The following is an 11,346-nucleotide window of genomic DNA, read 5'->3' as shown; positions in this document are numbered from 1 at the left end:
GACCGACTGCTCACGCTGAGCTAACAAAACGGTATTTTTATGGCGTCAAAATTATATCAACTTAACGCTGACGCCCAGTTAAGACGCTTCTCCTAAGAAACCAGGCCTTGAGCTAACAAACCAGTATTTTGTTGCCGTCAGGGTGACGTCAACTTAACGCTGACGACCAGATAAGGCGCTTGTCCTAAGAAACCAGACCTTTAACATATCAAATTAAGTTCTTCACATAACAAGAAAACTTTGCACGTAAGTTACAGTGAAATGCGATACTTGTATATATTACATTTTTTATAATACTAATTCTCTAACAACTGAATTCGACACGGTTTTAAACTATATCAACGAATAATTTAAGATAAATAATCCTAAAAATTACATAATTTATCCGTTTCTAATCACTTATTTTGATAGAACATAGCCATATGATTAAGAAGAGGTGATACATAAAATAAGCAAGTTATTCATACAGCTTTAATAAAATATATAAAAAAAAATATTTAAAAATATTGCTGGTAATTTAATCGATGAATATTTTTTCACTATTATGTTTTTATTTAAAATACATTGTACTAAAACTAATTAAAAAAGAACAACTCATTACAAATTAATAATTCAGGAAGTTTTCTTAGTAACAAAATTTATGCTATAAAATGAATACTAATTCAAGAGATAAAAATTAAATCGTTTCGACTCATAAAATTATTATTATTTTTTTGTTGAGAGTTAACCAAGCCTTATTAAAATTTTATACCCCATTTTGCCGTAATTAGTATTTTATGACAAACAGCCTGTAAATAGGGGCCAAAAGAAGAATCAGAAATAATAAATTTGCACTGTTTTTTTCCGTTTTTTTTTAAATGAAGAATGGATTCACAATTGGTACTAAGATATTTAAGGCGTAGATATATATTTACAAACTATTTTTTGACATATTATATATTAACTTCACGCATCACGCACGAGACAATTTTTTTTCTGGTTATTTGTTTCACAAAAAGAAAAATGTAAAGAAAAATAAATTCTTCAGTTAAAACTTTGTAATACAAAGAGCACAAACCCGTAAAATATTGAAGAATTATTGCGATTACTCATTTCGCAAATAAGAAATATCTGTCAGCATTGCAATAAATGCGCAAAAAATTTTGAAAGTAAAAACTTAAAAGGATGAAACACTTTTCATTTCAAACTTTCCCTTTCCCTTTGAAGAACAGTATTGATACGTAGGCACGCGTGAAATTCTCATTTTGTTCTCCTAACTTTTCTTTCCTTTTATTAAAATTGGAGTTACTGAAAAGAGGTTTATCTTTTTTTTTTCTTTTGTTCTTCTCTCAACTTTTATGACCTTAGAGTTTTTTTGCAAATATTGCACACCAGTAGGAAATTTGCATATCTCTTAAACGCTCGGAAGGAGAATTCAAATACAAAGTTTAATTTATGATAGAAAGTAAAATATACCCAAAACACGAAGAAAAAAATCCTATTTAATTTTTTTTTGCATTCTTCACTCAAAGGAATAAATGCCAACGTCATGTTGAATGCAGTTGAATCTGCTATATAGTACATAGACAAAAATAAAGTAATAAAATAAAATAAAAATTTGAAACTATTTACTGTGAAAAAAGAAAATTTAAAAAAAATCTTTAAAAAAAAAATTTTAAAAATTAGATTGATCAATCAGAAAAGTTGATTGGTTGGTAAGTTAAGAGTTAATTGGCACAAGAGCCAGAAATGGCTGTACTGCGCCAGCTACTAGGTAAAAGAAATGCACACATACGCACACACTTACAATAAATAAGATATATTTTCATACTCTAGAAATAATTCATATGGCAAAACAACGTTTGCCGGGTCAGCTAGTATATATATATATATATATAAATGCCTAGGTGTTTTTTAACTGCTCAAGAAATGCAGATTAGAGAAAAAAATATTATAGAGGGAGCGGCTGCATGATAAAACTCACAACTGATAATCCAAACGGACTGATAGTCCAAAGTTTACTTCTAAAGTTTCTTTAAATTATATGTTACACCCCATTTACACGAGGCCTGATAGCATTCTCATGACGTCACAAAACGTACGAAAGTCTGATTCAAGAGAGTGGTTTCAGGTGCCTGTTTCCAATCCTAGTATAAATAGAGTGTTAGAGAAAAAAGTAATAATTGTTTATCTATGTTGCATATCTATGCAGGGGGGTGAAAAAATGTGACGTGATTTTCAGTTTTGTTAACTCGCATTTTCATTATCAGTTTTGTTAACTCTCATTATATCTTACGTGAAGTGTCTGAACAGAAATCTGGAACATTGGGAGAAAAAATGTATGCCATGGAAAATAAATTTTTTGTTGATTTTGACCTAAGCTGCTCAGTTTTCAGTTAAATATTTTTGAAAATGGGCAATTTAATTTTAGTCGAATTAAGACTCCATTTAAATAGATTTTTAAATGCGAAAAGATATATATATATATATATATATATATATTGTTACATTAAGAAATCACTTTAAAAAATCTTTAGGAAAATAATTAAGTAATCATTTATATAAATGTGTATTTCTTATTTTAAAATAAAGATCATTATCTCAGGATTGTTATCCATGAAAAAAATTCTGAAAGTTAAAAAATGTGCTTTAAAAATTCATTGCATTCCTTTACAAATTATACTCAGTAAAATTACATAAATTTGAAAAAGAAATTGTTATTAAAAAAACTATTTTCCTAATTTAAATGTTAACTTCTTATAGATTTATTAACAAAATAAATATCCTAATTAAATAGAAAAATGTGTGGCTTGTGATCGTTTCCTATACATTATGAACGCGCCAGTTTCGCCTGTTAATCTTATTTAAAAGTTACACGTCAGAGTTGGCCGTTGATTACAGTAATCGATTACAACTGTAATTGATTACAGATTTACAACTGTAATTGATTACAGATAATTACAGCTATGTAATCAATTACTTGTAATAACGATTACAAGTAATCAATTTCTTGTAATCGTGATTACAACTTTCAAAAAATTTTGATTACAACTGTAATCATGATTATAATTTTGATTACAGTAATCAATTGCTTGTAATCACGATTATAAGTAATCAATTAAAGTTGTAATCATGATTACAAGTAATTGATTATTGTAATCAANAAAAATTCTGAAAGTTAAAAAATGTGCTTTAAAAATTCATTGCATTCCTTTACAAATTATACTCAGTAAAATTACATAAATTTGAAAAAGAAATTGTTATTAAAAAAACTATTTTCCTAATTTAAATGTTAACTTCTTATAGATTTATTAACAAAATAAATATCCTAATTAAATAGAAAAATGTGTGGCTTGTGATCGTTTCCTATACATTATGAACGCGCCAGTTTCGCCTGTTAATCTTATTTAAAAGTTACACGTCANAATTGATTACTGTAATAAAAAATGTAATCGATTACATTTTTGGCCAACTCTGTTACACGTGTTACGTATTACTAGTAAAATAATTGCTTGAATTAAACAAAAAAATCTTTAGTTTTGAAAATATTCGGTATTATAAATTTATTTTGAAAGTCTCAGATATTACAAATCACAAAATAGATTATCAACCGTATTTAAAACTTGAACCTTTTCAGTAGAGCAAGTAAAACAATTGCTCAGATTAGAAAAAAAATTTGTAGTTCGTCAATGCTTCCGAACTCGACGCTTTTATGAAGATATTGTATTTTGAACGTATTAAAATTTACGCATCAGAAAATAAACTATTAATCTTATTTAAAATTGCGGACCTGCTCAGTATTGCTAGTAAATAATTACTCAAGTATATTTTAGATCAATCAATCTACTTTAAAACTTAAAAAACTTTATTTGAGAGGCTTTTATTCATCTCGATTATAATCGTTCAACACATGTAATAAAGTTTCAAGCATACTTATAGGGGGTATAATGTCTAAAACTATTAAAAAGAATTCTGGGTAACAAAAGCATGAACAAACAAAACAAAGCACATAACGAGATACAGTCAGTCACAAAAGTCTACATACACCCGCTAATATTCGCAGATCTAGCACTTTACTCATATTTTTGAATATCCAACTTTATTTTTGTTAACATCTTGGATAATAACTCATCTAACAAAAAGGATTATGAACAAATTCGCTAAAATATAACAAAAATTAACAACATATTAAATTATATAGTTACAAAAGTCTACATACAGAGACAGAACAATACAAACTTTCAGAATTAAATACCAAAAAATTTAACAATAATATTTTGTAGGACCTCCCTTTGAAGTAACAACTGCCTGAATTCGGTTTGGCATCGACATAACCAGATTTTTTGTCGTCTCAGGTGTAATTTGAGACCATGCAAGCTCTATTGCCTTCTTTAGGGCTTCCTTGCTTGTTACCGATTGTTTCCGAACTCTCCTATCAACTTCCGCCCAAAGATGCTCTATGGGATTAAGGTCTGGGGACTGTGGCAGCAAATGGAGCTGTTTAGGCGTTTTATANTATATGCAAAGTTTTAATTTCTGTTTAATTTACTAATAAATGTAGTTGCATGCTCTTGAAAAGTTGTGATGTGAGAAATGTATAGGGTGTAAATGCTTAAGTATGGTATAATGTTTAACTAAAAATGTTTTCACTAATCCAATATAGTCAAGAAAATATATTACCTGTTTGACTACGTAGAACGGATCAATGGAGAAATTGAAATTCTGAAAAAAAATTGTTCTGTGTTATTTATTATTTTATTGTACGCTAATGGAAGCTTCTTCTAATGAACAGCGTGACCAGCAAATGTATTTAATGGGTAGAATATATTTGAAGGTGCCCCTTGATTTTCGCCAAGTTGTGATCGCGGTTGATCGCCAAGCTAGGCGATGTTGAAACCCAATCGTGAATCTGATTGGTATAGATTTTAGCGTTATTTTTGGATGTTCAACAGTATATGTAATTTCCAGAGGTCCATTGGTTCTACGTTGGATACTGGATTTTAAGGTTACATATGATTCTGGTCAATAAGATCGCAAGTGTGTGGGCCGTCATAAAAGAGGATTTTAGAACAAAATGGCAACGCCAGTCCGGTACCACAGACGCAATTTCCGACTCGTATTTCACCGAATTTATGTGGCGATAGGCACACAGATCCTATTCATGATAAATTTAGACAGTATCTAACAGCTATTAGAGAATTTTGCGTATCTAAATCTGAAAATATTTAATCATAATGAAGAAGTGAGTTTTTTTTTTCTTTCTGTGCTTACTCCATTAATTTTTGTTTCGAAGCAAAATGCATTTTATTAGGTTTATTAATTTTGCTTATATTAGGTTCATCGCAATTTTATAAAGTTTTGGCCGATGTTTTGTTGAAATTTTCCAATGTTTTATTGAAATATCATTATGTTTTGGCCGTCATTACCGTTTCCACGGTGTTCCGCGCAAACGGGAATGACGCCAAACATAAGTCGCCAATTTCGCCAAGGGGCACCCTCACGTATATTTTTACCATTTTCTCTCGTTTTTTGATCAGTATGACACTCTTACGCCACTTCACAACTACCCTGATTTATTTCAGTCAGTCTGTAATTAACCAAGAGAAGTGGCAAATAGCCTTATAGTAGACTGATTGAAGTCTTAACAAATCTAGTCTCAGTAAATCCTCGTACACTTTTTAATTAGCATAAAGTAATTGAATGTTGATTGCAATCAGCCTAAGTGATATCAGACAAATTAGAAAATATTGGAGACTTTTCTAATCAGCCTGGTGCATTTCGAAATTCCGCTGGCATTTTCATAGAGGAGATTTTTTTTTTCCAACTAGCTTAAGATTCATACATTGATAACGGGGTTTTGCATCGAATGCAAAATATTTGTAAGAAAGATTACGTGTTATAAAAAGTCAAGTTTTTGTAAATAAAAATTTTAAAAATAAATTCCTTAATGGTTTTTTTAATTTCATTCGGAATAAAAATATCCTCACTTTGGAGTTGCACTAAAGTTATAATAAGTTACTTTTCCTCTTTTTTACTCTAAGATATTTCTAAAGCTGTTATTTGCATTATTTGAAGATTAAAAAAATTACATGCTTTCGCTTATGTGTTCTTAATTAATTACTACTACTAATAATTTTATTTTATTTTATAAACGGTCAATCAAATTCTGAATTTACGACTATCAATGTTCAACTTCNAAGATTAAAAAAATTACATGCTTTCGCTTCTCTGTTCTTAATTAATTACTACTAATAATAATTTTACTCTATTTTATAAACGGTCAATCAAATTCTGAATTTACGACTATCAATGTTCAACTTCGTGCCTAGTGCGAATAATTTTTTACCCAATGAAGAAGACGAGGACACTCTTGGATCTAGCATTAGTATAAACTAGCCTCCATGAAGGACCTTTTAAAGGAACTAGAATTTTTGCGTTACTTGGAGAGGAAAACCATGAAAGCACACTGAGGATATTTTTAAGCCAGCACTGTGGTCAGTACGAACCAAGAACATAACTCGTACCAGCAAACCACTGTTGGAATTCGAACCTGGGGAATTATTGGGAATTGAACTCTCTATCCCCATAGCCGCCACTTCTCAAACTAATAATAATTATAGTAATAGGTAATATTTAACTGTTCTAATAATCATTTTAATCGTCCATTGAAAGTTTGTTTTTACTTTATTTTTAAAAGGATTCTAAAAAGCACATTTTAAGGGACGGTTATGACATAACTTTATAAAAATGACTGCCATTAACTACATTAATTAGTATCAATTAACCAAACTGCACAAAATGGATATTCGATTAACACGAAACTTTCGTCTTTGTTGACGTAACTGATTCCTGGTATATGCTGCGAGCGAAATTTTGTCAAAATGACGCAAAATAACTATCGGATTTTCTTCGAGGAAACAAATTTCGTCATAATCAAAGAAATATTTCGCCATTTTGTTTCAGAAAAAAGTGCCTAAAGTATCCAACTTTTAATATTTACTTTATCGTGGGCATTATATAGATGGAACATGACAGTTAGTTAAATTACACTCATGCCCGAAAAGAAATTCGAACTCTGGATCTTCTTGGTAGAAGGTAAGCTTTCTGACCACCATACAAACCGGTCAGCGCAATTCTTCAGTTTATTTTCGATAGTCTTTATTATAGTTTCGTCTATCTAGTTAACAATCTCCCACAATGCACTACAAAGAGGTTTCGAATTATAGTAACATTTTCGTCATACCTTTGAGAGTTCACATTTCATCACAAATCACGTGATTTCGTGACGAAATAATTCTCAAAATTAACGAAATCCTGCTGAAGAATTGCTGAATCGTCAGAAGTGAGAGTCTTGTTTCTGAGAATACATTAGTTAAATCTTTACTTAAGCTGTTAAATTAGCAAAATTATTTTTCTATTTGAAACATTACATTTTGATGTATGTCTTCTAACTGAGTTCAATGTTTACCTTTTAATTACGTAGTTGGTTACGAAATAAGAATGAAAAAAGTTTGAATGCACAGATTTGCAATTTCCATATTTACTTTTTTGTTTGCATGAAAAATGAAAGAAAGTAAAAAGTTAAAGAACTCTTTTAATGAAAAAAAGCTGAGAACAAAAAATATGTAAAATATCATATAAACGACTAATATAAAATAAATAAATATGAAACTTACGCATTTCAAGTGATCTACTTCTTGATCGAAGCACTGTAAAACAAATATTAGAGTCAATTATTTAAAAATTTATCGTGATATTAAAAAAAAATTGAGCCAATAATTTAAGAGCAAAAATATTAATGAAAAGTTTCCTGAACAAAAATTAAAATAATAATAATGATAATAGTTTAGCACTACTTACATCTAAAAGATCAATAATTAGATGTATTGGTGTACCAAGAAAAGTGACGAGTCGACTTATGAGTCCTTCATCCATCTGATCGAAAGCTCTCCGAGCTCGAGATCTTGTCTCTGGTACAGAATTTGAATCTAGAATTGTTTCCATCAATTAGTTAAGTACTTTATCTCTTTTATAAGCGTTACCAGGATATATAAAATTCAAAATTAAATAAAAGTTTCTTAGGCATTTATGGATGCCGATAACTGACCTGACCGATAAAGTTACTGACCCATTAAAAATTTTAATATCAAATATTTCAAATGAGTAACCGGTATTAAATAGAATATTGCAATTGTTTGAATAGCTTTATTTAAACAATTTTAAAATTTTCATAATTTACTTAAAAAATTTATTTTTACTTAGAACTTCTACTTAGATTTTTTTTTCTTAAAGCATTTATTTAAAATTATGTAGTTTAAAAAGAGTAAGTGCTATAAAAAAATTTCAAAAAATTATTAAAGAACATTCTTAATTATTTCCAATTATTACACAAAAAATTATAATTTTTATTTTTTAGAGTTTCTTGCATTGTGCATGGTGTTAAGGTGTATTTCTCCAGATTTCAGACATTAAAGAAAATCCACAAAATTCAAATAATAATATATTAATGAGCTTAACATTTTCTGCGAAGTTACTCGAATCAATTTTCTTATTTTCTTTATAAGTTTTCGTTACAATAAAAAATACGGGCCAATGATAGTAAGGCCATTTGTGTTTTTACATAGACATCGTTTTGAGAAAGCATACAAATAGAAAGAAAAATAAAACCATCTTTTTAAGTGATAAAATTGTACCAAATGTTGACAGATACAATAATAGATATCATATGCATCAATTACATTATTTTCCTGAACTTACTTCCGGAGACTTACCAGGATATTAATGGGTGCTTTTTTAAAAAAAATCAGCACATAAAAATCTCTATTTTTTAAAACTTTTTATTTTGCTTTTGAATATGCATTCGAATCCATCAAATTATTTCTATGAGGCTTCCCTCAAAATTATTGCCTTTTTTATGAATTTTTAACACATAAGTATCTCTATTCATAGAAACCCTTTATTTTGCTCGTGAATACGCACAAATTCATCACGTAAAATTTTAATTCATTGTTCTGTTGTTAATTGGAACTGAGATAACATTGAAGATACAAATTCAACTAATTATTTTTTCTAAATTATATGGAATTTGGAACCAAATTGAACTGTTGCTGCCAAGGTTAAATTTCAAAAATTTTAGCTCGTTTTTAATATTAACCAAATGCCGGGCATGGTACAGCTAGTTTTGCCTCTTTTGCATTGAATTAATAAATAACATTATTCCTGACTGTTCTATATAATGAATTGGTAGGTTTACGGTTTGATTAGAGTATTAGCACATAATTTATTCTTGTTAGATAATAATAAAATAAGATTAAGAAATAATACTATGCGATTGACTTTTTCATTACTGCGTACTTCAGACTAAAATGATTAAAATAAAAGTTTTCACGTTTCTTAAAATTAATATCAGTTTTAATTATTTTTTTATGAAAAAAAGAAAGAATATTTTAAATCAATTCAAAGACGCATGATGAAATTACCTGATAAAAAGAAAATATAGAAAAATATAATTCAATACATATGAAAAAATTACATCATGGAAAGGAAATAGAAAGATTTTTGATAAATCTATTCCAATACACATGAGAAAATTACCTAATATAAAGAAAATAGAAATAATTCATTAAAATAAATTTCAATACAAGTGAAAAAAATCTCCCGCTAAAGGGAAAATAGAAAAAAAATCAATTCCAATACACAAGATAAAATTATCAAATAAAAAGAAAATATAAATAATTTTTTAAATCAATTGAAATACGCATGATAAAGGTATGTAATAAAAAGGAAATGCAAAGATCATTTTCATACAATTCCAATACGAATGATAAAATTATCTAATAAAAGAAAATAAAAAAGATTTTTTTAAATCAATTCCAATACGCATGTAAAATTACTTAGTAAAAAAAGGAAAATAAGGAGAATTCTTTTTAAATCAATTCCAATACGAATTACGAAAATATTTAACAAAAAGAAAATAGAAAGAATTTTTTAAATCAATTTTAATACACCTAATAAAATTACCCGATAAAAAGAAAATAGCACTTAGAATAAGAATATAGAAGAAAATTATGCGAGAAGCAGCCATTTTCTTTAGAATCTCCTTAAGGTATTCTGAAAATAATAATGACATGCGATCTTTTCTTCTGTATATAAATCCGCGAAAGATTTCGTGATGATGATATTATTTTAATACCGACTATTCGTGACTTGATTAAGTGTTAAATGATGAAAACATGTTTTCAGTTGAAGTACGAAGTAGGAATTTGTGTGCGAATGACTGTTATCACATTTTTGAGACACAGGTGGAAAAAAAGTTTAACAATTATTCTTAAAATCGTGAAAAGGAATTTTCAGTTCCAAAATACTATCCAGACTGAAATTTTTGCTCACCATTATTTTCATGTCAGCCAAAAATCTTTAAAAAAAAATTTTTTTTTTTTGCGGCAAGTTTTTCGACCTGAATTTCAAAAATCCGTAAGGATTTTTAAAATAGTTAATATAAACATTTTGAAAAATAGTTCATCTAATTACTTCACTTTAAATTACTTTATTTTCACATTAATTCTTGTGTTAGTAACTTAAAAATTTTATTATTTATTGAAATTTCAATTAGAATTATCTCTTGCTCAGAGCAAATTTTAAGATTTAATAACTTGAACTTAGTTCAATACTTTTAAAAATTGTTTCACAAGTTTTGAGAGTAAAGAAACATAAAAATAACTTCAAATCGTTTTTAAAAAAATAGCTTTTCTCTTTAAAAATGCCTGAAGGTTCCTTTAGATTTCTTTGACGGAAATTGTGGAATTTTATGACAAAATACTAAAGGATTTTCAGAGACCCCCCCCCCACCAATCTTTATAATGAAAATTTATCTACCGGAATTTCAAAGTTCTTTGAGGTTTGTCCCGCAGTGGACTGATCGTTAAGACACGTTTCCCAGCAGATCACCGAAGTCAAGCATAACTGACTGTGGTCAGTGTGTGGGTGGGTGACCACTTGGATCAGTCTGCGTAGGGACCGAGGGTGTGCGGTATTGGTCCTCGTTAAACTGTTCTACCGTAAAGTGCTCGACTTCGCGTGCAGGTCGTCGGGCTACCGAAGCGGGGGTGCCATCCCCTCTGCAGAGGATCAAAATTGTGATGGCATGTCTTCGGATCATCCTCAGGGATGTTTCCCAGACCGTGGCTAATAGCCCATTGTGTAGCTCTAGTACGACGTAAATGAACAACAAAATCTTTGAGGTTTTAAAAAATAACTAATGTAAACATTTTGCAAAATACACTGCTTTGCAATTGCTAAGGAGTAACTAATTTTTTCGGAATGCTTAATTATAGACGTTGATTGATGAAAAAAAACTAAATGCATATT

At 29.0% G+C, this 11,346-nt stretch overlaps 1 protein-coding gene across 1 annotated transcript in view; it reads right to left on the bottom strand.

Annotated features, from left to right (window-relative positions):
- LOC107449123 (uncharacterized) overlaps window positions 1–10,157 on the bottom strand; it is a 12,238-nt gene extending 2,081 nt beyond the window's left edge. Inside the window, exons 1-4 of the mRNA XM_021147973.3 lie at window positions 10,000–10,157; window positions 7,840–7,967; window positions 7,656–7,688; window positions 4,660–4,701 (exon numbers count right to left, since the gene is read on the bottom strand). Coding sequence (XP_021003632.2) covers window positions 4,660–4,701; window positions 7,656–7,688; window positions 7,840–7,967; window positions 10,000–10,108 — 312 coding nt within the window. The 5' untranslated portion in view covers window positions 10,109–10,157. The remainder of the gene's footprint in view (window positions 1–4,659; window positions 4,702–7,655; window positions 7,689–7,839; window positions 7,968–9,999) is intronic.
- Between the last annotated feature and the right edge of the window lie 1,189 nt (window positions 10,158–11,346).

This window comes from Parasteatoda tepidariorum, chromosome 5, assembly GCF_043381705.1.
Source record: "Parasteatoda tepidariorum isolate YZ-2023 chromosome 5, CAS_Ptep_4.0, whole genome shotgun sequence".
Taxonomy (NCBI): Eukaryota; Metazoa; Arthropoda; class Arachnida; order Araneae; family Theridiidae; genus Parasteatoda; species Parasteatoda tepidariorum.
Note: the sequence above shows the minus strand (reverse complement) of the source record. Positions and strands in the feature narration are given on the sequence as shown.